At 46.0% G+C, this 26,663-nt stretch overlaps 2 protein-coding genes across 3 annotated transcripts in view; one reads left to right on the plus strand and one right to left on the minus strand.

Moving 5' to 3' along the window:
* Positions 1 to 2,763: 2,763 nt before the first annotated feature.
* Positions 2,764 to 15,426, plus strand: F9 (coagulation factor IX). Its single transcript, XM_010715217.3, is given in 10 exon segments — positions 2,764 to 2,892; positions 4,987 to 5,150; positions 5,424 to 5,448; positions 7,519 to 7,632; positions 9,140 to 9,268; positions 10,888 to 11,037; positions 11,081 to 11,140; positions 11,143 to 11,180; positions 12,572 to 12,689; positions 14,715 to 15,426. Coding segments are annotated over 10 exon segments (1,413 nt in total). The 5' UTR covers positions 2,764 to 2,825; the 3' UTR covers positions 15,263 to 15,426.
* A 392-nt stretch (positions 15,427 to 15,818) lies between these two features.
* The window catches only part of MCF2 (MCF.2 cell line derived transforming sequence), a 39,947-nt gene continuing 29,102 nt past the window's right edge, over positions 15,819 to 26,663 (minus strand). Inside the window, exons 22-29 of one of the 2 annotated variants that reach the window (XM_010715218.3) lie at positions 25,838 to 25,930; positions 24,541 to 24,619; positions 23,944 to 24,007; positions 23,596 to 23,702; positions 23,409 to 23,521; positions 23,014 to 23,126; positions 21,659 to 21,759; positions 15,819 to 17,687 (exon numbers count right to left, since the gene is read on the minus strand). In XM_010715218.3, the coding sequence (XP_010713520.1) occupies positions 17,647 to 17,687; positions 21,659 to 21,759; positions 23,014 to 23,126; positions 23,409 to 23,521; positions 23,596 to 23,702; positions 23,944 to 24,007; positions 24,541 to 24,619; positions 25,838 to 25,930 (711 nt within the window). In that variant the 3' untranslated portion in view covers positions 15,819 to 17,646. The other variant, XM_010715219.2, reaches the window with a different exon arrangement.

Here is a 26,663-nt window from a genome sequence, read left to right on the forward strand (position 1 = left end):
AAAAAAAAAAAATCAGATTAAAATGGAAATACCTTTCTTGTTCTGACTTCTCAGAAACTTCATTTCTCTTTGCAGAGGAGAACTTCCCTGAAAGACCAGCAGCTCCAGGCCCAAGGTGATGGCCCTGCTGGGAACATGATGTTACGAGCACATGCCAGCTGCTGCCACTCCCTGTTCTGCTGCATCCTTCACCCCAACACACCAGCCCCAAAAAACGCACTACCAATTTTTTGTTGGCAGTTCTTCAGGTCAGGAAGTTCACACTTCCTTCCAAGGAGGAGTTTGCATTTTTCACTCCAACCGTGGACATTGAAAGTAAAAAGATTTACAACTAACGAGCCAGTAAGACCCAAAAGGAGAAGAAACAGGTAGCAGTGTACCAGTACCATTGACTCCTCACAACTTGGGAGCAGAATCATAGAATCATTAGAGTTGGAAAAGAGTGCTATGATCCCCAAGTCCATACCCATAACCACATCCCTCAGTGCCACATCTCCACAGTTGTGGAACACCTCCAGGCCTGCCTCTCTCCTTTTTCTCTTTCTGAGAAGTTTTTCCTAATGTCCAACCCAAACCTCCCCTGCTGCAACATCACCTTAAACAAAAATAGCCCCAAACCAGAAGAGATATCTCATAGAAAGCCTCTTTGTAGGAAGATGCACAGCTTGACTGTGCATTTTCAATGCTCTTCATTTGAGAGCAGGGAACACCAAATCAAAACAAACTCAGATCAGGTATTTAATTGATGTCATCCACCTAAACAACAACGCTTTCATCTCCAAAGAGCTCACAACTCTGGGGATTTTGGTTTCAAAATAAATAGAAATAAACACTTAGCTTTCAATTTGGTGCTCCAGAATTTGACAGCAATAGTAGTAAACAATAAAAATTATTTGTGTTAATAGCCTTGTTTAGTCTAATGATGTTGGCATTTTCTGTGGAAATTAATTAGCCATAATGTTGCAAATAGCATTACACGTGAAATATGCACAATAAACCAAAAATTATTTGACTGACCTATGTTCTGAAGTAAAATATTTGCAGTAATGAGATTTCAATTATCCTTTGTTATGGCAGGCCATTCTCTACACTCTTCTTTATTGATAGGAGATGTATTGTTTCAGCATTTTAGCTCTATTTATTTTCTCCCATTTGCAATTTCTTATGCACAGAAAATGAGAGATGATCGTTACCTTCTTCACTTTGCATTCAATTTACATCAGTAGCACATTACCTCATCCAAACTCATTTATCCGCCACAGAAATTTGATAATAAAAGCTACTGTCAGTGATGAATAAAGATCATTTCAAGTGGATCAAGAGGAAACGAGATGAATTATTGGTTTGGGGACCTTTTGTTTACTCAAGGAAAAAAATATAGGATTTTTTTCTACCTAGGCAGCACAGATCTCACAGAACTGTAACTCAAATTCAACATCTCCTATTTACCTACAGCTGATGCTCCTTTCTGCATACAAAAGTAACTCCATGCAACCATAAATGTCCCTTGCATTTGCTGCACAAAGGAACATTTTTACATTTTTGACTGATTGAACAGAATTGATGTTTCACAAGCTCGAGCAAACACTCTTAACAACTACCCAAGGGTTGCTGTCAGAGCAACAGAGAGCTCTCCAGCCTGCGAGACGCAGCACACGCAGCACAGCACACTGCTTCCCATCAAAGCAGCCGGCCTGTCTGGGAGCGCTCGTGGCGCTGTGAAATGCACCGTGGGATTCTCTTGCATCAACAATAGCACAATATCCATCTTGCTTTGACGACAGCACAATATCCATCTTGCTTTGCTGGGAACTAGCGAGAGCTGCCAGCTCCTCTTCCAGCCCTTGTGTTTTAACAAGCCGACAGAGCCTGCTAGCCTTCATCACGCATGGGTGTGATGCTGGACACCAGCTCTGCGCTGTGCACAGGACAAGCTGTAATTGGGAAGCAGTTTTTAAGGAGCAGGTTGTTGGCATAAAGCCCACGAGCCCTCTCCAGAGTAGGGTGAATGATGTCAGCTCGCTTTCCCTACAACTCCTCAAGGAAAGAGAGGAGGGGAGAGCTTTGAGCGCACTTGTTTTGACCTTTCCAGAAATGAATGCTTCATTTTTTACAGTATCCAGTATTTTCCCCAAAGAAATTCCTCACCTTCACGTTAAGGGAAAGTCAAAAGGGAAGAAATGGTTTCTTAAGAGTTATAAGTAACACACCATTAAACATTAAAGGTTTTGGATGGAAACCTTATTTTTGGTCAGTCTGAAGCAGGCGCAATTGGTGAACCTGCAGCCAGAAGTCTGCTTGCTCTCCCTGCTCCAGTGACAGCACTTGTAGGGTCATCAATAGCTGAACTCGATGATCTCTAGAGGTCCCTTCCAACCCCTACAATTCTGTGATTCTGTGATCTGCAAGTGAATCTGTGCTGGCCCCTTTCAAAATGTGGGTTCTGCTGAAGGCTTTGAAAGCGCTACTATGGATTTTATGTGGCAAAGAACATCATCTGGTTAGGAATGGGCAATCTTTGAAAAGGTTGCTGAAGCTGGCTTAATGTATTCTCGTGCCTTGCTCAACCTCCAAACCTGGCAGCAATATCCTATAGGGCATCAGATGACCCCTAAGGCTGCAGCTACCTAATACGTTTCTTCGGCATGGATCCGTCCCCTCAAATAACACCCTCATTGTCATTCCAAGGCTCAGCAATGGCACATCTGGGGACCTTAAATTAAAGGGTTACCCAGAGCAAATAAACAGGAGCTTGCACTTTGGAACTATTGACCGAACTCCACCACCCGAACAATTTGTTCCTAGGTTTGGGCAGTGGAAGGAAGATGGCAAAAATCCCCCTCATACTCTCCTTTTGTCTTCTGGAAGCTTTTCTTGGTGCCGAAAGTGCAGGTGGGTTCATTTTAATACCTAGGAAGTCCTTTGCTCCTGGGGGTGGGGGTTACTGGCACACATAGAGGGTCCGTTTGTCAGTTCACAGTGGGACAACTTGTGCTGTCTCATGAGAGACAAGGGATCAGTGGGACTGCAGCATTTCAGAGTTCCTCTATTTGAAGCTCTGCTTTTTGTTTTTGGTTGGTTGGGTTTTTTCAGCTTTTATGCTGATTTTTACACAGAAAGCTTCACAGGGATTAATTTTAAGAATGGGATTTCTCTTGAAATTGTACAGCTTTCAGAACTTGATTCAGCCATTTAGAGCACACGCACCCACACACAAAAGGAAAACAGGGAACATGTCATTGGTAACATCCAAAGCCTCTGCATGCCATCACTTTTTCCTGGAATACAGCACTTACATCCATAGAACAGTCATTGGGCTTGCCACAGTGGGAAATGTTTAAAGCCAAACCCAGCATGCATTTAACAAAGACTGGAAGGTGCAGCCAAAACTGTAGACACAATAGAGTAGTTGATGGATGTGGGTAATCACACAGTAATGCAGGCTGCTGCATGATTGATCTGTAGCAGCAACAGTTCCAGCAGGGGCTGGTTCACTTCCAGCATACCTGGCTGGTGCAAGGCCTTTCTTCTTTTATTAGAACATTGCAAGTAACAGGTAAAACAAGGAAGAAAAAAAAAAAAAAAGTGCTTTTCTAAAGTGTTTGCTTATCAATGGAAAGTGAACAGAGTCACCATCCACCCAGGTGTATTTCCTGGACAACTTAATACTCAGGTGGCAGGACAGGTCTCATCCCCAGCCCAAACATCCCCTCACTTTTCCAGGTACTGATTTAGAAGTTGCTAAGCCACACATGAGCATATGCTTGGTGGGAGGATCATTTCCAGCCAGGACAAGCACCTTGCATGTGACCCCATGAGCCTGCCACTTTCAGTTCAAATCAAGTTCTGCCTATAAAGCAGAACGTGGGATTAGTAAACATCAAGAAGGGCAAGATGGGTGTGATGGAGGTGAAGTTGTTTTCATTAAAATTAGATCTCCCCATTAAATGGGTTAATTATGGCAGTTGCCTAGCATGTTCCACTATGAAGAAATGAAGGAGCAGACCTAATGAAATGCAGCCACAATCAGAGGCATGCTATTGTGCCCATGTCTGGTTCCCCAGGCACTAAACTCAAGGAGATCCCAACAGGGCTACAAAACCAATGAAGGCTGCTCCATCTCCCTCAATCCAGCCTTTTCAGCCCAGCTTGGGTTCATGCCAGAGGTTGTGACACAAGCTGGAGGGAAGAGAGTGACTTGCCAGTGACTTTCATATACCACATATAAGCCCCGGTCTTGCAGATGGGAGGTGATCAGACAGCCCATGGAAGCTGCAGTGTTTAAACCAAGCCAGAGTTCTTTACCCATCAATATCTAGTGCCAAACAATTCTTTTTAACTGAAAGCATGAGGAAGGCAAAGGTGCAAGCTTGCTTTATAGCGATTAAAATCGTTGCAAAAACAATTAGCACTGCATTGGCACAGAGAGACAGAAATGCTTTCTCCAACCTGGGGAGAAAGGTCAGTGCTGGCAGGGAGAGCACATGTGGTAGCGCCATGATGGACCTCATCACCAGGTGGCCACATTAAAAAGCTGGTGGCAACCTGGACCTAGGGCCAGCAGTCTGGAATTAGCAGTTCTCACATCACCTTGCTTCAATTTCTACGTTCAAACAAGATGTCTCTAAGCAACAGCATGAGAAAACCTTTGGTTTTCCCTTCTTTAATAGCTTATTCCAGTTCAGGCATCTATGATAGGAGGAATTCATACCATCTGCTAAACTTCAGTGCTCCTAATCACCCTCTTGCCATCAGCCAGTTTCACCTACCAACTGCTTTGACTCCAGGTTCCCCAGCTTTGGTTCACCGGACCGCAGTTAAATTAGACACCAAAGAAACCTAAAGTAGGCAGTAATGCTCCTGTAACATCACTGGCCATGGGGCAATGGGGGATGATAAACTCACAAGAAGGGTTTTGAGGAAGAGCAGAGCCCTGCTGCCCACCCCACGGCCACTCTGCAGCCTGGCTTTCTTTTCCAATTGCAGTCTTTATTGAGAACAAAGAGGCAAACACAGTTCTGAGCAGGACAAGGCGAGGCAATTCAAACAGGCTGGAAGAGTTTATTTCTGGGAACCTCGAGAGAGAATGCATAGAAGAAAAATGCAGCTTTGAAGAAGCCCGAGAAGTGTTTGAGAACACAGAGAAAACAGTGAGTAGCCCTGCTGCAAAACAGCCAAAAGCCTTCCTCTGGGTCTCACCTGTATGGAGTGCTGGGGTGAAGCACAGAGCGGGGAGGACTGAAGAGCAGGGGGGTTGTGTGGCACCCATCACCTCTGGGATATCATTCACAATCCACCTCATTAGGGGGTGGGTGCTCACACTGGCACTACTGAGTCTCCCTTCAAGCCTTTAGCTTTAGAGCCACTCCTTTAAGCCCAGGAAACAGAAACCAAGGGAATTATTATTTTTTTTTCCTTTGCAGATGGAATTTTGGAAAATATACATTGGTAAGAGCTGCTTTTTTCACATCCACACGCATAATATTCATCTCTCAGTGCATAACCAGCAGATGCTTATGGAAAGAAATATTTTTCAGCATTTAGGAACTGTTTTATCACAGAGTCACACACCCTGAACACTGTGGTTGCTCAGCCTATGCCCATCCCATTTGTATAAGAAACACAAGGAAAAAAGACTACTTAGCCTCTTCTATATACAAACAGGGTTTGTTGGAACAAACAGCACAAATCTCACAGAAAAAAAAATAATAATAATAGTTCACACAGACTGCTGCATCCAGTGAGCCCAGGTCACCTTCTGGCCTTCTGGTTTCAGCTGCAGCACAGAGCAGAGCAAGACAGTAAGAGGTAACACCCCTCCAAGTAGTAAATGCTCTGTTCTCAAGCAGAGATCTCCATATACAACACACAGGCTCAGTATGAACCCCTGGAAATGCCACAATAAATGGACCCTCAATATAGTCACAGCACACAGCTGTTTACAGTTCACACCAGTGAAAGCTTTGCTTCTCTACCTTCCCCCCCTCCCCCCCCAGCATCTTTTTCCTCCTTTTCAACCCCAAACCGCAGTGATTCCTTACCAAAAAGATTTTAATGCCCACTAAAACATCTGAAACAAATTTTAAGTACGTTCTGATAACTGAACTGCTTTGTAGACTGGCAAAGCACCCAGAACATCTCACTAGAAAGTCTTAAATAATTCAGATTATTTGGAAGTTATGCAGTCCTGCATTGCAGGACTGTCCTTTGAAAAACCATAATGTGATGGAAAGCACAGCAGCAAGGTCCTAGGCTGCAGCAAGTGAGGATCTGCTCAAATGCAACAGCCATGTGCACAGAAATAAAGGAAAGAAGCTGCTTACCTTCAGAAGGCTTCAGGTACGCAGGGATCTCCAACTAGATTCCCTCACCTCCACTGCCAACCCTTAGAGGAGGTTTGGGAAGGGGTGCATCCTGGCTCCATCCCTTCCAGTCACTCAGGTGCACTGCATACACCTGAGCTCCTGGCTCTGCCTTCCCACCAGGTGCTCAATCACTGGTTCAGGCTGTAACTTAGCATTTCCACTACAAAAACCAACTGATGAAATTCAACACTGCCTTTATTTCCCTGTGACTGGAACCAATTAGTCCCCCAGAAATAACGAACACCATCTATTCGCTGTCATCCAGAGACCTGTCCTACTGGTCTGTTTACAGGATCTCACTCCTCACACCTGAGCTACCAAACCCCATTTGCCCTCCCCAGGTGGCAGCAGCAATCACCATCCAATCCAAACCATCTGTGCCAACCCCAACATCACGCCTTAAGCAACACAATCCCATTCTGTCCTTGTTTGCAGGCTGCCTTCTGCATTCTAACACCTTCCTCAAGGCATTGTTAATGGCCAGGCTTACTGGTAGGACATGCCTGCTCCTTGTTGCTGTTGCATCACTTTGAATGCATTTCAAAGCACCCTTTCCTGTGATTTAATGTTGCTTTTTTACTCTTCGCTCTAGACCACCAACTTTGCAATATCAGGCATTTCTACTCCTTGGTTTCTCAAATGCAGGCAACTGGGTGAATAAAAGCCTTGGCACATTAAGAAAAATTAAGACCTGCTAATAGTAGTGAAATGTTTAGAAAGAACCAATGATGTAGGCTCACAGCCCTAGTATTCAAAGAGGTCTCCAAACCCAACACACAGAGAGGGACAGCAGTGTTCAAACAAATTCAGATGAGTAAAAGCCAACCACTCTCGATGGGAAAAGTCTTTGAACTTCAGCTGTGCAACCAAGCCAGGACATGAGATCCTGCTGAGACGTCATGTAAGTGAGATGAAAAAAGTAGAACTAACCCAGTAGGAGACAATGTATATAATTGGGCCTTTGGATTAAGCACTGCTGCTGATGTTCCCCCAGTGCTGACACTGTTTGTTGTGCAATTGTGTTCCACAGTTGAGGTTGTTTTCTATCACAAATATGGAAGGCATGCAGCCTCCTGCTTGTCTTCAACAGCAGGCTTACACTTGGCCAGTGGTGGACGCTCATGTTTGTTAATTCTCCTGTCTTCTCTCAAAGATGGAGATCAGTGTAACTCCAATCCATGCAAAAATGGAGCCATGTGCAAGGATGGAGTAAGCTCCTATGAGTGCATGTGCCCACCTGGGTACGGAGGCAGAAACTGCGAGATAGGTATGTACAAGGGGCATGTCTTGTGGTTGTTCTGCCTTCTTTGAAATCCCATCTGATCAAAGCGGGCATAACGATTTTCATCCTAATCGAGGGCTGTTTCAGACACACTGCACCTTGCTGTAAGACACTGTATGAATGCGTTCATTTAGCCTGCAGGCAGCAGGACCGTGAGGGGATGTGCTTTAGGGCTTAGGAGCAGATGTCTCCCTCCTCTGCCATCCCCTTCAGAGCACCAAGATGCTCTTACATGGGGCTCACTCACCCCATGCGCTCTCATTCCTTTCCCTCCTCACACCAGATGCTGAGTGTGGCAGGACCATGGCAACCTCCCCACCATGGCCCCCTGCTAATGTAGTAATCCTAATTACCACCAGCAACCTTGATTCTAAAGGCAAACAAAAGGCAAATATTTTCCTGCTGGCTTGAGGAGTCTATGAAAACCAAACAGCTGATAATTTAAGCAAGAGGGATATTCAGCTCTTATATTTATAATATAATCAGAGGCTGTGCGACTCGCATAATGTGCTAGACTCACTGCACTAATAAAAGATTCTCTTTCTAGTTGTGCTTCTGCTCTGGCAAGAGAGGAGCGTACGTTAAAAAGAGCATTTCAAAGCTGCATCAAATTTAAATAGTCTCACTGCAGATTTCTCATGGAAGCGAGACAGAAACAAAAATAGCGCCCGAAGTGAGGCGTGAAAAGGATCTCTGTAAAAATAGTAAATGATGGCATTAAAATGACTACAGGAAGGGAGGTGTCCTTGAGGAAGTGGGAGTGGAGTTAATCTGCTGTGAAGAGATCTGAAAACTCACTGAGAATTAAAAGGGTGGATTTCCACCTCTGAGGGATGGTGGTCCCGTGGCAATGAGGGGTGGGGTGGGAAGAGGCACCTGCTGTGCACTGGGATGCTCACTGAGCCACGGCTGCCCTACGGATGCTGAAAGCAGTCCGACTGAAATGGGTCCTTCACTCCAGGCTGCACCGATCTATTGGTGTGTCAGGAAGAGCATGTGGTTTGCATGTAGTTTCAAATTCAGAGCCCAGCAGTAATCCTAAGACAAAGCTTTCCTGAGGCACCTGCAGGGCACAAGGTGCTCTCTGCTGGCACCTGCGCTACAGCTGGATTTCCGTAAGCACAAGGGTTGGAGGGGAGCATAGTGGGGAAATCACGTGGCTCTTAACCAAATATTTGCAGCAGTCCTTTGGAGCTGCCAAATTTCGGATGGCTCCGCAGGGCTGAGTGGCTCTGACTGCACTGGGATTGGTATGCAGGGATTGCTGGGGCTCAGCAGCACTTGTAGGACCTCATGGCCATTTCCTTACCGTGCTGTCCCAAAGAGGTGCTCAGCACTCCCTCACCATGAATAGGGTGGGGATTTGCAAGAGGACACCAAGCAGTCTGGAACAGCTGTAGGCAGCCACAGGCTGAGGCCAAAGGCCAGATCCCTACAGCTCCCACTGGGCCATGTCAAAGAGCTTTCAGCATCTCCTTTTTATTTCTTTCAGACTCTACTTGTGCTACAAAAAATGGGGGCTGTGAGCACTTCTGCAGGCATGACCCACCACAGAAGGCTGTGTGCTCCTGTGCCAGTGGCTACAAGCTTCATGAAGATGGAAAGTCCTGTAAACCTGAAGGTTAAACCTTAATGCATTCTAAGAGAGTTGGGTTAAAGTTTCCAAGGTCTTCTCCTGGGTTTAAGAATTTCAGAGAATTTAGATGTTCTGTTGGAAGCCAACCTTGTTCTCTTGCTTAGCAAATGTAAAGAGCCTAACGCTGCACTTTCCCAATGGCAGATGGAGGCTGCACTTGAAAGACACTGTCTAAGCATCCTTTTTTTAGCTTAGGTGCATGGAGAGAAGTTCAGATGTCCGGAACTTCACACAGAAGGCAAATGCCTGTTTCAGAGGACTGCTCACAAAAGCACATCTCATATTTCCAGATATGGATCAGTAATTTTCTGGAGACATAGCTATTATGCTTGGCAATACAGGTAGCCATTCAGCCTGAGCTAGCTGAGCTGTTTCTTCCAATAGTTACTACTTCATTACTGATCCTCCACCCGGGATGCCCTGGATTACTATGGGACAACAGAATATCTTTCATCCTGTTAATCATATTCCCTGAGTTTTCCCCACTCCCAGGCTGTTTCAACAGCTCAAACAACACCAGCTTGTTCAATCCCAACCCAACACAGCAAGTTCATTGAGCCAAGCACACTGAGCAGAGGAAAGAGGAGACTGACTAGAGAAAAAATGTTGTCAATTAAGCTCAGTGTAACATTTGGTACCATCATATTTCCAACATATGAGTGTAGCTGATATGCCACCTGGCTGGCAGGCAGGAGCCTGCACAGGAATGGGTTGAACTCCTGAAGATACTTCCTATGCTTTCTGCTAACGGAGATACCTTCTTTGGACCAGAAAGTTTTACTGCTAGCAATAAGACCATCCTTCAGATTGGGTAATTACTCTTCCTGCAAAAGCTTAACATTTCTTGGGCTCTGAAGCCTTCATTCCCAACCCAGCCTCCTGATAGCACTTTCCCTCTTTGAGCACTTACTGGAGCCCTACTCCTATACATTTTTAAGCAAATGTGAAATCTCTGTAGGCCGTGCTCACATCTGATTTTACACCAATGTTTGTTTGCACAGTGCTGTCAAAAGCTTTTCCGATCAAAGACAAAGCCTGATGCTATTTACTATTTTGACTGCCACTATCAGCAGGAATTCAGCACACACTGCATAAGAGCGAAACGGGAAGAGCTCAGCTGAAATGAGCCCACAGATGAGGTCTTCATTAACAGGAAAATCTAAACTCGAGCATGAGTTTATTAATGTTTTCCTCACCTTGGTGCCAAGCAGGATTATCTGTACAACCGGCAGATATTATTTCCTGCCCTCTCCCAGCTGGACATTCATTGTTCTGGAGCAACTAGCTGCAGAAATGTCAGCCAACAGCCGGGCTGCCCAGCACACAGCTCCCAGGCACGCTCCCCTGTGCTCTGCTAAATAAAGGCACAGCTGTGCCACCCTGTCCAGCGTGCCCTCCGTCTTGCAAGCTTCCTTCTTTATAAAAGTAGCTCACAATTCACATCTAAAACCCATTCTGCTTTTGTTGCTCTTGCATATTGTCTGTGTGGATGCTTTGGGCACCGATCATTTCATTTACACGCATCTCCTCGCCTGTTCCTTCCCTTGCTGTGACACTCCGAGTCATTGCACTGCCAGGCATAACCTCATCCACTTCTCCTCCAGTGCCATATCCCTGCGGGAGGATCACAGCTCCGGAGATGAGAGGAAAGGTCACTCGCACCGAAAACACCATTGAGCGCTGGAACATCACGGCTCACGATGAGGACGACGCTCACGACGAAGTGCTCGACATCACAGAGCTGCCCCCCCCCCCCCACCACCACCACCACCACCACCACCACCACCACCACCACCACCACCACCGCCGCCGCCCCTGCCAGGACTCGTGCCGATAACTAAGATGACACCCGTGTGGTCGGGGATACGACAGCGTGAAGGGCCAGCTGCCATGGCAGGTATGGGCTGCTCCCGTGTGCCCCCATCAGTCACTGCCATTAGCTCCCTCTGCATCCATGCTCACCTTCCATCACACCGAAACCTGCCTCCAAGGCTGCTTTAGTATGAGATCTCCCATCTCATAGGAATGCAGCTTCTCTCTGCAGATGGATTTATGCCACAGCAGCAAAATTTCTGACTGGGAGTCTATCCTGGCAAACAACTAAAAGTCAGAGTGGCTTCAGCATGCTTGGCAAAGGGCTACACAGCTCCATTTTTGATGAAGCCTTTCTGAATGGATGGGAAATCTCTTTTCAAAGTAATATTCTGATTCTATTCTCTTGCAAGCTCTGGCACAGACCAGCGCTGATTGTGGCAATGACCCATAGGGCCCATTCATGCAGGTCAGCCAGGAGGAGTACCAGAAATCTAAACCTAAGAAATCAGCACCCACAACAAAAGCATAGTCACTTACTATGAGCCCACTGAGGCTGGCTGTGCTCGCAAGGACCTCCACCTCACCAGACACAATCCTCCCAAATTATTTTGCTCTCCCTTTGGTCACCTGATAGGTGAGGGTGCCCATCCCGCAGAGGTCAGGCAGAACGCAGGAAGGATGCTGTGCGCTCCCCAGGGCCCGGGATGGCTGCAGGGTTCAGAAAAGAGCCCTAGAAAGCCAGCATCGGCCAGCGGGCCAGGCTGCGAGCAGCGAGCGGTGCTGCCATCCCGTGGCTGGCGGCTGGGAACGGCCGAGCGGGGGCTGCCGCTGCGGGAGCGGTTCCAGCGGCTGCAGGGAGGGCAGGAGAAAGCCTGGCAGGATGCCGTGCCGCGTGGGAGGGACAAAATGGGTGAAACAGAAAGGAAATCCATCTTTTCAATACAGCTCAACGAGTCGGCTGATGGATTTAATTAGAAGTTTTAGAGTAAGGGATGTCCTGGCTCGCGTCCTGCCAGTAGGAGGGCACCGGATGCTCATATGGTACAGGGACTTAGCACCTTACCTCCTGTTTCTCTGGTCATTGGAAAGCACTCTTACGAGGTGTGTATGGAAGCGCATTTGGGAAAGTGCGTTAAAGTGGAGTTTATCATAGAATACCCTGAGTTGGTCATTGGCAATAAGGTCATTGGCTCCAACTCCTGGCTCTACACAGGACTATCCAAAAATTGAACCCTGTGCTGGGGCTGTCTGACCCCCAGCCTGGAGCAGGGATCACCTAGGGGCAAGTGCAGCATGGCACCATCTGGAAAAGAGGGGTGGGGGCACGGGAACACGCAGGGAGCAGCTCCTGGCATGGCTGGGGCAGCACTGGCTCTGTGAAATTTAACACAACCCATCCTACAGCCAAACCCACGCTCTGCACCTCCCTCTTGGCACAAACCCCACAGCTGCTGTTTCCTTCTGCTCCCGCAGGTTCACCTGGTGGACAGCAGCGGTTTGGGCTTCTGCGGAGGGTCCATTATCAATGAGAAATGGGTGGTGACAGCAGCGCACTGCCTGAAGCCAGGGGACAACGTCACGGCTGTGGCAGGTGAGCATTGCAGGTGCCACTGCCGCTCAGTGCAGGGGATCACCCCGAAGGCAGCATGCCCCTCCAGCAGGCTCTGTTGGAGCTCAGAGAGGCAGCAGGGCCCGGCTGCAAGGCATGGGGTGCTGCAGCTTCACAAAACTAATTTATCTCTCCTTGACAAATGCTGTTTCCCCCCCACTCCTGGTACCCAGCTGTTCCACGCTGCCTGCTGATCATTCAGCACAGGGCTTTGGTAAGTAGTGCGGTGCCATGTTTTACAGCTATGGCAGAGTCATCTTCCCCAAATTACTTGTTTCCCTCCAGTATGATTACCCAGTGCAGGAAGCACGCTGATGGAGCTGGTAACAGCTACAGGCAATGTTCAGAGGAGGCGGGGAAGAATCTCACTTTCTTGTATTACTGACAAAAATGAGATTCTACCTGGGCCTTGAAACACTGAATTCATATTTACAGAAATTAGCTTATCAAGAGGACTCCATCTACATCTTCACCTTTTGCAGCAGCACAGCTGAGCCCTGGCTGTGAGCTGTGCTGCGCCATGGTGCTCGTACTGTGGGACCAAAGCCCTGCCCTGTGCAGGCAACAGGATGCTTGCAGCTTGCACATAGCTCTTTTATTTCCCTACCTGCCTTCAGGCACAAAACTCAGCACTGCACCCACAGACACAAGAAAGTACACAATTCTCAATGCAATGCTTTCCCCCAGAAAAGCACGTTTCCCCCAGACATGTTTTGTGTTCACTGCATCTGCACGCCAGCTCCCTCCCCTCCCCAGCTCAGCTCTGCTGTCAGCCAGCTCCCCATGCACTGCCTGCACACCGCCCTGAGCACTGCTCTCTTTCCAGGGCAGGATTTGGGGCTGGTAGCAAATCAAGTGAACAAAACATGGTTTTGCAGGGCTTCAGGAACTGCTGGATTTGTACTCACACCATGCACAGTGCATGGGTAGCATGCGAATCCTTCACCTCCATTCGTGCTAAGTGTTCAGCTTTGTTTATAGCATACTGGGAGGCCCACAGAGTGATAGCAGAGGTGGAAGAAGCACTCCCAGCCCTAATTCTTTGCCTCTCTGCCTTCATCACTGAAGCATATTTATGGGTCCCCAGCAATAGCAAGCAGCTGTCACACAAGTAAAACCCTCTCAAAGTCTCCTCCACTTCTTGCATTTACACTGTGGAAACGCAGCCTGCAAAAAAGCTGACACTCACACTGCTACTGCAGCAAAAAAATAAACCCACAGCAATCAGAGCAGCAGCACAGTCACCAGCCCCACCTCGGCCGGGCAGAGCACAGCACAGCCTGGAGCACCTCCTCACCTCTTTACTGGGTCCTGTCGCTCCTTGCAGGCGCACACGGGCACAGGACACGACCAGGGCTGCTGCAGATGCTGCTTAGAGGAGATCGGATGTTGTGGAGATCATAGCAGAGCACGGGGAAATGCTGCAGCATGGGTTAAACACGCTCTATACCTCTAGGGCTGAGAAAAGCCATCCTGCTCTCAGCATCACCAGGCCGTGGGTGAGGCAGGGACTCGGCTCAGCACCAAATGCCCCAGCCAAGCCCCACAGTGTTCCTCTCCCTCCACCTGTTGTCACGCAGGGTGGGGGGTAAGCAGCCAGCTGCAGGCACTCAGAGGCATCTGCACCCTGCAACTGGGCACAGGGACCCATGGGGCAGCGCTACCCCTACAGCCCTACCAGCTGTGGGTCTGCAGAGGGGCAGGTGGCTAACGAGCAGCGTTTTTTAACAGAGATTTGTAATTCTAGAGGCCTTTCCCTTTGGTGCTAGGGCAGCATTGTTGTGAGGGCACTCAGTTCAGAGAACACGTTGCCACACGCTTTGGCAAAACCCTCTGGGCAGCAATCACTCAGTCTGTATTTGTGAGGCGCTGTGGTGACGGCTGCCATGTGTGACTGGGCTGCTATGGGCCTGGTGCCACACTGCTGGCTGCAGGGACTGGGCTGTGGGAGCACTGAGATGGCACCAGGACACGGCTGTCACCAAGCCCACACCTTTATCTCCACAGGTGAATACAACACGAAGGAGGACGACCACACAGAGCAGTGGCGGCAGGTGGTTAAAATCCTTCCTTACCCCACCTACAACCGCACCAGGAACAAGCACCACAATGACATCGCTCTTCTGGAGCTGGACCAGCCGCTCACCTTCAACAGCTACGTCACCCCCATCTGCATCGGCAGCCGGGACTTCACCAACAACCTGCTGAGCAACGGGCCGGGCACGGTGAGCGGCTGGGGCAGCATGCTGTACCGCGGCCGCTCCGCCGTCATCCTGCAGGTGCTCACTGTGCCCTTTGTGGACCGGGTGACCTGCCTGAAGAGCACCTCCACCACCATCCTGCAGAGCATGTTCTGTGCTGGCTACACGGCTGGGGGGAAGGACACGTGTGGGGGGGACAGCGGCGGGCCCTACGCCAACAGCATTGGGGAGACCTGGTTTCTGACAGGGGTGACCAGCTGGGGTGAGGAGTGCGCCAAGCCGGGCAAGTATGGCATCTACACCAAGGTCGCCAAGTATGTGAAGTGGATCAGGGAAACCACGAGGCTCACCTAACTGTGCCAACGTGCTGCTGGAGGGACTGGGGAGGGAGGGGGCCGCAGGAACCGTCTCAGAAATCGCTGTGTATTGATAATTGTTTCTATATGAACTAATTTCTGCTCTTGGAAGAGAACCCAGTGTAAGCGTGGCAATACGGAAATAAAAAGCCTTTCTAATTACCTGTGACTGCATTCCTGCATGCTCCAGCTTTGGGTACATCCCCAAACCCCACACGCCCATGGCTGCCCACCACAATCCCCTTCCCCCACAGCACTACATGGAGGACGTGGTCCTGGCACAGCCTGCATGGTCCCATTAGGACACAAAGCAAGTGGTGCTGGGGGGCAGCTGCTATTTCAGACCTCAGGATAAGCACTGAGCCTCACTCATTTCACTGCCACCACATCCAGCCAGAAGCTGATGGCAGCCTCTGTCACTGCTCGTTTTAAAATCAAAACGTGTGTGTGAATGCTATATTTGTTCCAAAGAAACGAAATAAAGCCATCACTCAGAATTTTTTCAGAACCATAGCAGAGGTGTCTTTGGACAGAATTGCATATTCTCATAAGAATTTATTTAACAACTTTTTAATCTTTAAATATAGATTTAACACATTTTTTTTTACAGGTACATATACAATATAGTTCATTTAAACTTGCAGTCAGAGAAAACTCTCTACTGTAATTTATAATAACATGTACATGAAGAGCCTAGTTCAACAGCATACTTAATAGACCATGTCATGTGCAAAGTTTCAAATGTTAAAAATCTCAGACTGTACATTCAGAGTTGCAGAGCTAGTCAATCTCATAAATTAATAAAAGCTTAAATTTAAAACGATGGAAGACAGAAAAAAGATTAAAACCATTTCATATGCAATGTGTGCTATGTTTGAGACAAATATTTACAGCTGCACCTCAAAATGTGTACTGGTTCCACAAGTATTGTTACCACTATAAATTACCCCCATACTAACTTGAGAGAATCCTGCTTTTCCACCTAGCGAGCGCACTGTGACCAGCTTTAAAACAGATAGAAATAATCATCAGTGACTTAAAACCTCCCTGGTTTGATTCCCAATGGCTGAGGAACACTGGGATCTTGCCAAGGCTCGCAGTGTTCCCCACCACAGCCCCCAGTGGATGAATGGGGCTGCCCCCAGCACTGGCCATCCAACCCAGGGGAATCCTCGTGCAGCCACAACCAAGGAGTAGTTCAACCATTCCTCATACAAAAGTGGTCACTGAAAACACTCGGTGTGTTTGAACTCAACAGCTTGATACTGTATCTAAGAATTGATGGCTCACAAATCACAGTCAGAACACAAAGGTCCCCCTTCAGTCCATGGTATAAAATGTTTTGTGTCAACGGGAAAGAGCACAACCTGTAAGGCATGCATACTATCAACCCTGTTCTCAACAGTCAGATGCTCTTTGCATACATCTGCTTAAAAGTCAAACTACCTGTACCCATGTTCTACAAAAGCAAAACTAGACAAAGAAACACAAAATTAAACTGAGAATTCAATATTCCTTTTCTTCCTTGAAAATTCAACTGATGCATTATCGTTATAGATGCTGAAAAGTACAGTCTCGTCACATGAACATCCTTAGTGCAAACATGGACATTTAACTTTGATTTATGGCACGTGTTCCAAAAGTACATACATTGAATGTAAACTTCAACACTTGCTAGATACAGGTTTCAGCCTTGGGACACTGTGGGACCCTAAAGTGATTGGCGACAACCCTGAGTTGTCAGTTCGACCTGATCCAAACCTCACTGAAATCAATGGGACTGACTGCAATGGGCTGGATTCAGACCCTAAGTGCAAAAAAAGGATCTTTAGCATTATTGCATCTTCCACATGAGTCAGCCAGATGATGCTCTTACAGAACATTATACTCACATAGCTGAAGTAGATTTTTAAGAAAAATCCATCCATAAGATCAATTAAGCACAACATACAGCTTCTTTGTTGTTGGTTTTTGTTTGTTTTTGGTTTACCAAAACTTAACTCTTTGATTTGCAATCAGCTTCAACAGTTGTCAGCTAATAAGTAGATAAAGCCTTCAACCTGCAGAGGAAATTTCAAGCATCTATACAAGGTGTACTTCTCTGATGAAACGTGATGGATGTCATGGAAAACAGCAGGTAAAAATAATGAAACACTGTACTTTCCATAGTGGGGAGAAAAAAAAGAGTAGAGAATGGCTTCCTTTATGACTATGAGAAGCTGCTTAGGACACCAGTCCCGTTCAGTGCAGATGAAGCTGTGGAGCTCTGTGAATGTGATGAATAGTACAGGAAAACTCCAACTATTGTGCTATTTCTCTGTAACACGTAGTTGAAAGCTTCCAAGAGCATCAAAACCAGGATGCTACAAGTTCACCCTTAACTCAAGGGGAACTAAACTTTCGCGTGTTACACAGGGCAGCATCTATAAAGTAATGAAGAATGATGTTAATGTTAAAGCATCTTATTCCAAGAAACACATTGTTCCCTGTAATCATGTAACATTTGTAAAACATAAAAGAAAAAACCAGCACACTCCCGTGGTTCTCCCTGAAAGCTGAACTCCCATTAGCTTCAGTGAGAGCCTTGTCTAAGGCAGGACCACAGGGTTTGACTCGTTTCTGTAATCTATCACTTGATTATCACAGCATGGCCAGCGGTTATCGTCTCTAGAGTCCTTATTTTGTCATTGCAAAATGGCTTTCTATGGGCACAAAATAGTTGTTCTATGAGGCTGGCTGGCATTGCTGGTTGTAAATGTAGACCCTGCTTTATATTTCAAAGGCAAAAATTAACATTATCTTTAACGGACCCTGCATAATAATTCTGCTCACATAAATCCTGTGGCTGCAATCATTAAAGTGCCTGAGTAACAGTGCAAACAGCTGTGCTACATCTGCAAAATGACAAGTGGCATTTGAAACAGAACTTACACAAAACTTGCACATTTCAGCTAACATGCTTACGCTAGCTTGCAAGAGCTCAAGCATTCAGCCACGCACTTTCATCAGGCAAATTAGAATTGTGTGGCCCAAGGTGCTATGTAAAGAGCTGCCTCAAACTCAGCCAAGAGGCCGCTGCCCTGGCTGGTCAGAGCAGAGGGTGCATGAGCTTTGTCCTCTGGGCACTCCAAGTGAGAGGCAGCTTAGCATGAAGAGCACACACGCACTCACACGTGCACAAACACACACAGGGATCCCCTTAAGGCTTGGAAGAGAATTTGCCAAGTGGGATGTTGAACAAAACTAGAAGATGTCTGACATATAGCACAGGAGCAGGAACCTGGTCAGACCTACATCACACCGCAAAGTGAGAGCATCGTGGCTGCCTGCATCCTCCCTGAAACAAGTGGGTGCCAGCATCTGCCCTGGAATGGAGCATCTTCCAATGGCTGCTCTGAGTGCTTCTCAGGTTTGGGCTCAATTCTCCTCTATTTCATGCTCTCTCTAAAAGAAATCAGCCTCACACAACCTTCATGCAGTCAGGCGAAATCAGAAACCATCTCTCTGCCCAGATTTTAAAGGTCAGATGAAAAAGGCTGGAAATGCATTGGCCTCATTTTGCTCTGATGTGAAAATTCTACAGTGAGCAAAATGTTTCCTTTTGCTTGCATTTGTTTACCACTGCTGAGAGGAAAGAAGAGCAGAACAAGAGCTCAGCCTCCACAAGAGGGGAGCTATCGTGCACCTGCACTGTCACCATGTCACTGAGATGAAACACGTCACACATCTGCACTGGGTTTCAGCAAGGACCTCACCTTTGCTGTCTGAGCTCTCAGTTTGCTGAGCTGGGTGCTGCAGCACAGCTGGAGGTAACATGGTTTTCCCTTCAGTGACACAGGTGCTGCCAGTTCTCTGTATGACAGGAGTAGGTGGTCTCTGGTGTATAAGCAACTTGGGGACCTGCAGAGCTATTTTGCTTCCTGGCCTATTGTGGAAGAAGAGTTTGGATTCTAACCCACATTCCTGACATTCCAAGGGATTCACATCTTACACAGGGACTGCTCCTTCTTAATACATTTCTTAATACATACAAAAATTGTTTATGCTTTAGCAAGCCATCTGAAATGAGCAACATGCAACCACTATTTCCTGAGCAGTGCTTTCTCTGAGCAGAGTTCTCACCAAACTTTTTCCATTTTGAGATCTGTGCGTTAGCATCTGCAATACAGAACTACTGCTGTGGCACAGACAGAAGAGAAACACCACAGATTTACACAGGAAACAAATCTATTCAGAAGAAAGAAGCAATGGCTAATTTCAGAAGTTATTGCTAGGGGCACAACAGGGGAAAAATTGTTATTCAAAATGAACTCCAAGCCAGTTATCTTCCTTCCCAAAAGCCTCCTGGCTTAAATCCAGGCCAAGATTTACACTAAGTTTAATAAGGTTTTCCCTCCCACCTCTGCAATACAGATTTAGACCAAAGTACTCTCTTTATCAGCTGTTACATGACATTGCCAATAGTAACCACTCATCCATAAGGCAAATTAACTGCACAACCAGTGAAGGAGTAAAGGAAAAAAGCATCTGTATTTTGGGGATTCATTTGGCTGTTCCAAATTCTGCTTTGCACAGAGGCTCTCCCTTGGCAGGCCCCGTGCAGGACAGCGGATTTGCAAAGCTGGCAATGGCAGGGTAGTGGGACATCTACCAAATTCCTATCTGATAACTTCAAATGGGCAGAAAAGCTTCCTGCAACTTTAAGTTGTTAATGACTGTGGGGACCAGGAGCCAAGCGCTAACACAGGAACCAGCCCTGCATGCTTTCAGCTCCAGAGAACCCCAGAGGCAGCTGAGAATATCTGTGGGTTACAGTGTGCCCTCCTGTACAGAACGTCACTCCTCAGCTGGCAAATTGTGTCTGCTATGTCAGGACCAGCCTGTCCTTCCTCCAAGGGAGGCTGGCTGGAAGGACTTCTTGCAGAGCTGGAGCAAGAGCTCCATCTTCTGAAGAAGCAGAAAACAGACCCCAAACCCGGCCAAATCCCAGAGCAATTAATGGCTGTAAAATCACCCACAGCATAGAATGACCTATCCACAAAAGGAACAGCTTTGTTAAATACAAAGGTGTGGTCTGAAAATCAGTTTTTAGAGTGCATGATGGCTGTGAGGACATGCCACTGAAAAGTTCTTTGAATAACTCCAGGAAATGGAGAGAAAACATCCTACACCATCCTACAGCGTTGCCTGAAGTGCGTGTAAAATTAGAACCATGCCTACCGACTGCATACACGATCAGCAACAGAGAAAATGAGCAAAGTCAATCTTAACAGGGAAAACTAAGCCTCAGCACTGCTGCCAGACTCTGGTGACACGGCTGCAAACATCTGAGCAGCAGTGTAAGATGTACAGCAGCAGCTTTCTGTGATTCTGTCCCGGGAAATTCTTCTTACTTTGTTCTCAGTGACTGTAAACCAGCATGGAGCTGCAGGTCTCTAGGATTTGGAGGTTACGACCACTGAACAAAGCAAGCCAGCACTCAAAGTTAACCAGTATCCTATTTTCAGGGTGCTTTCAGGGCTGGAGGAACCTCCACACAGACTTTGGTCCAGGACCCAGAGATAACTAGACTTCATTTTTTATGGACAAAACCTTTGTGAATTTTTTTCTCTGTATGTTCTGAGCTGTTCCAGTCACAATCCCAGCCCCCCATTTCCAGCATGGTAATGAAAAACCATGGAGTGGTGATACCAAATACATGGTGAGGGTAAGGGCTGCTCTTAAGGCATCTTCTTGTGTCATCTGCTATTCTTCTTAATCTATGTACATTTACAACTAGAAAATGAGAAACATGATTTTTAAGACTAGAAGCCTTTCACTAAAACCTGGTAATTTGTTTATAAACTATTTTAATGAAGGATTAACAAGCAGCAATCAGCAGTGAGTGAAAGAGCAAGGCTTGACCAAGCGCAGAACTGAAGCCTTCCTTCCACGTGCTTTGGATCAGGCCACAGCATCTTGTGCAGCTTGAGGAGGTTTTGCCTAGGTGCATCCTATTCACATGGGGTCTGAGCTACAGCAGCAAGAAGGCAAAAACAGTCACGGGAATCCCTGATCAGACTCCATTTCTTCTCCTAGATCTTCTACTCAGTGCTCTTGCAATGAAACCTATGTGTTTAAGTGTTGGGTTTTTTTTGTTTCTTTTAACTTACTAATGCCTAAAGTCAGAGAAGTGTCTTAAAGTGCTAAGAAAAAAAAATCCACAAAAAAGCAGTAGCTTAATTTACTACTTTTGCAGGCTTTTTGGAGTAGCTGCTAATTTTTTTTTATTATTTTTTTTTTTTTAACTGCAGAGGCAAATGCAGCCAGATTTAGTATATCAAGTGTAGTACAAATGGCTTAAAAGACCTGGATTGAGTTTTGAGATATTTCTGTTATGTGTATTATATGATACCTGCAACTTTGGCATTCCGAAATCTACAATCACCGACTACTATCTGCAGACTGTGGACAGGGATCCAGCCTTCTTTTCTTCTGTTTAGGTTTTTCACCAACCTTTGAACAACAACAGTATTAGTAAAAGAAACAAATCACCCCACAAGTAGTTTCGTATTGGCAGTGGGCACACTTTACAAGACAGTCAGTGCAACCAACAGTCTGCTCAAATCGGGGGAGCATTTTAATAGGAGTTGTGCATGCATTTAAGAATTCCACCCAACTAAATTTAGGCAACTAATTAAAAAACCTTCATCAGGAACACAGTTGCCTTGGGCTCCTCTATAGCTCATGGAGAGGAACAAGGCTCTCCAGAGCGTGAGTAACCCTGCCTGGGGTCTGCATCACTCTCCAGAAGTGCCTGTTTCTCTCCACTGACTACCAACGAAGCCCAGGACAATTACTTTCCTGCTCATGTAGTGAGATCTGAACTAACAAATACATTTGGTCTGAGAACTGTCTGCCTGGCACTGGCTAAAACTGCTATGAAAGGTGGTGAGCATGCAGCACGATTGAAATACTTTCTATCTTCTTTTTGCTAACAGCAAACTGAATTTCCCATGAAGCACAAGGGCTGTAGATGCTGGCCATGAATCCCCCATAGGGCAGCTGTGTCTGTGTGTTTATATTAAGGAGAGACTGGCTGAAGAGAGCTAGTCAGAAATCAGTCTGGAAAGGAACTACAGGCAGGAAACTTGACCAAAATGCTGCAAAAATCAGAAGAGGGCATGCTGCCCTCTGAGACAATGAGACCAATGGTTCAATAGGCAGATCATGGGGTATAGTAATTTCCTAGGCAATGCTCCCAGTTACAAGGAGAGAACCAGCTGTGAATTGCTATCCCCACAAGCCACAGCTATAAATACAACTGAAAGATGGTCTGCAGCTATTAACCAGTTAACACTGGTTCATTACAGCCATTTGTGGGAAGAAAATGTCTTGTAATCACTCAATATTGCTACTAATAAACCGAGAGGAATAAAGCCAACAGCTGAGTTGGAGAAGGCATAAAGTGGGCACAGAGCTCTCACTCAAACCACCCATTTGAGCTGCAAGAACACTACCAAGGGGCTGCTGAGATGTCAGCGTAACACAGCTCATATACCCAAGGCAAGGGAAGTCCAAACACATTTTTCAAGGCCAAACCAGTGTGTAAGGTCCCTAGACTTGGAAACGGAATGAATTCTCTGACTTTCTGGAATAGACTGAAACCTAATCAGAAGCTGCAAGGAGTGGACCACCAGGCAGGTGAAGCAGTATGGCACTGCCGTGCAGGCTCTTAGAGATAAGGCAAAGCAATCCTAAAATACCTACCACTGTCCCTCACCATCTTCATGCAAAAGCTGAATTTCATCCCCATTTTTCACCAGCAGATCCTCTGATCCTCTCCTCTTGCAGTCTGCAAGGGCTTTGTATTTTCCTGGAGACTGTGGCAGAAAGAGAAAAAAATTACCTACTTGAGCTACATTCAGTATCACACAGCCGTTATTTCTGACTGCCACATGGAATATGATAAAGCACTAACAGCTACCTTAATTAAAATGGTTTCAAGGAATTGAAACAACTCATCTGATATCTCCTCATTCCCCAAATGGAGATGCAGAAAAATGAAGACATGGAGAAGCTACGCCTATCACCCAGTGAAGCCTACAACACAAGCAACACAATCAAAACCTCAAGCTTTGGTGCTTTTTCAGTTCTGTACTAACCAGCTGGTTCCCCTCCTCCTCTTCGGTGTCTGAGCAGTTGGAAAGGTACTGGTTACCCGACCACTCCTCCAGCCCCTCACAGATCTCCAGGGACTGTGACATTCCTGGCCAGCCTGCAAGACAGCGTGCAGCTCAGCTGGGGAACCCTGTGCCCACACAGTGCCCCGAAGGAAGGGAGATGCCATACTTCTGTGGGGTTTGCTCTGGGGTGACAGGAGCACGCTGTCCAGTGGCACTGGGCTGGTGCGCTCCGAGTCGTTCTCTTCTGAGCTTATGGAGGCTCTCTGCTGCTTTCTGAAAGATTAAATATGTATATATATATTAGTTGTACGTGAGAAATGAAACTAAACTCCGTGTAGGTTTGCAAAGCAGGATCAGAAATAATAATGGTACTTATTAATAGATGCTTTTCTGAAGGATCTCAGTGCCCAGTTTCGATTATTGAGTGGACATAAAAAGAAAACTGCAGCTCAGGTTGTGCTGTCAGATGAGTGCTCGCTGGTGCCCCCCACCCAGAACCACCCCAGGGACTCACCCATCACTCAGCTGGGAGGAGAGGTGGAGCTGGTCAGTGCACGAGCTAGGCTGCTGCTTCTCCACTGTGGGTCAGACATCAGATTTACATCCTTGTTCCTTAGCAGCTGTCACACTTGAAGCATTATTTTCAAAGCTAGGCCTTTCAAACAACTCTAATGATTATTGTTTAGAGACAACCAGACCTAGGGACTATTACACAGAGCAGATTTAGTTATGATTAAGATGGTATGTTAGCACAAATCCAATAGCAAGCATTCCACTGAAGTCTATGGGACTATAATATGCTTAAAACAAGGCATCTGCTATGAATCTTGTTGAATTAAGCATATGAGAACAAATGTGAAATAACTCTCCACGGTAATAGGAAAAAAAGAAAAAAAGTACTTCTGTAATTCATTTCTACTTGAGCACTCGGCCTTTACAGCTCTAACTTATGTTACTTCCCTGTAATGTAGACCTCACTCCAGAATTGTGCTACTGGGTTTTCTGAAAATCAATTCTCTGGTGAGAATTAGTGGATTTGAAGATTAGCAGTGTGAAAATAGGAAAGGTTCTGCAGCAGAGTGAATGCCACAGACAAATTGGTCAAATGTACCTTTTATGAGCTCCTGCTGCTTGAATAAAATTTTTCTTATTTCATTTAACCATGCCATCTTCAGATCTACTGTTTGGGCCTGAAAGAAGAGAGAATTGTCTGAATTTTGAATTATGAATCATCCATTATATTGTATGAATAGAATCTTACTTTTCAATGCTGCAATTATCTGAAATCCCCTTTCATCCAAAGCCAGCGTTAAATTTAAAATATTCTTCATCTTTTTAAATTAACGATCCCACCACATCCAGGCAACACAGCAGAAATGGTGGAGACATCGCTACAACCCAAGGAGTACAGGAAAAAGCACATCTGAGCATGCAATAATTCTCTTTTCAAAATACCCAAAGGGCCAAATCTATCACAGAATAATAGAATGGCCTGGGTTGGAACAGCCACAATGATCATCTAATTCCACCAACCCCCTGCTATGTGCAGGTCACCAACCAGCAGCCCAGGCTGCCCAGAGCCACATCCAGCCTGGCCTTGAATGCCTGCAGGGATGGGGCATCCACAGCCTCCTTGGGCAACCTGTTCCAGTGCCTCATCACCCTCCTCTGGGTGAAAAACTTCCTCCTAACATCTAACCTGAACCTCCACGTCTCAGTTTAAAACCATTCCTCCTTGTCCTATCGTTATCCTCTGAATATATGTATACCCTACATACATCTGAGTTGAAGTTTGTTACTGGATTATGACAAGGAGGAAGAAGCTTAGCAGAGGGCAAATTAAAAACAAATGTCAACAAACAGTATTTTCACAAGAGGCTGTGCTCTGAATACAGCATTAAGCAAATACTTCACTCTTATAAAATTCTATTCAAAACGCTACAAAAGAGGGGAAAATAAACAGGAAAAAAACAGGCTACTATTCCATAGACTAGTCAAACTACTACTGGAATTAGCACCACGGAAGCTAAGCCTTCACTCTGGGGGCAGTTCCAGCATCTAATTGGAGTAGAGCATGTGTTTATGTTCATTAAAGCATGAGGCCCACTTCCCATCTCAGTTCATGTAAGCTGCTGAGCACAATAAAATGTTTTTTTCAACTACTGGTCTATTTGAGACCGCATTTGGAATTAAAGGCTCTGTTTCCAAAGACCAGCTCTGTCTCCACTTTTACAGCCCTGTACTGGACACTGAGGAGTAGCCACTGGGACAGCTCTGTGAACAGAGACATGAGCAAAGAGAAAGAAGAATACAAGCTGAATGTCTGATAACCTTATAACCTGAGAAGATCAAGAGGAGACATTTCCATACCACTATTTACAAATATTCAGATCTCTGAAGCTACAAACCTGCACAACGTATACCTCTTCTCTTCCACTATACCAGATTTCAAATTTTCTATGATCCCCCTTCACGTTCTCAGTTATTCCAACTGCATTCATCTGCAAAGAGAAAAGAACCAAAAAATGAAGCATGTTACAAATCTTTCCCCTTTAAAATGAATCCATATATTTTGCACCATGCTGAATTGGGTGAAAACAGCTTTAACACATTTCATCAGTTTTCATTTCAGCAGCAACTGGAAGTCATCATCTGAGTTATTCCCCCTGATTTCCATCAGCTTGCCTTATTTACCAAAGCTTTCTTATAACCACTAATAGACTTCAGGAGAATTTCTACTCAAGAATCAGTGGAACAAAATGAAAAGTTATGTCTCTTCCAGCATGACATTTCTCAGATGAGGTATAAGAAGCTTTATAAATGCACGGCGCATTATCTTCCTACATACTTAATTTGTGCTGTGCTATATTTTATTTACTTCAAACCCATCTGGGAAGCCCTTAGCTCTTTGGGAATTTCAGATCACTCTTTTGGCCTCTGACCCATCCACTGAGCACAACATGCAATTACTGCCCCGTAAAGTAGATTTTGCTAGCGATTCACCACTGATTAACAGATGATCAAAAAGTTAAGTGTTCCACTTTCATGTTTTGAAACAGACCTAATAATAATGGTATCATATCATTAATTATTCACACAGGTGGCCATAAGCAAATCCAGTACAAATACAAATGAAGCCTGAGAAGGAACATCTGTTAAACATTGCTGATCCTTCCTGACTAAGTGCATAGTCAGAGTTTTTGTCTGCAAGGCTACAACAGTTACAGGTGGGAT

Source organism: Meleagris gallopavo, chromosome 9, assembly GCF_000146605.3.
Source record: "Meleagris gallopavo isolate NT-WF06-2002-E0010 breed Aviagen turkey brand Nicholas breeding stock chromosome 9, Turkey_5.1, whole genome shotgun sequence".
NCBI lineage: Eukaryota > Metazoa > Chordata > Aves > Galliformes > Phasianidae > Meleagris > Meleagris gallopavo.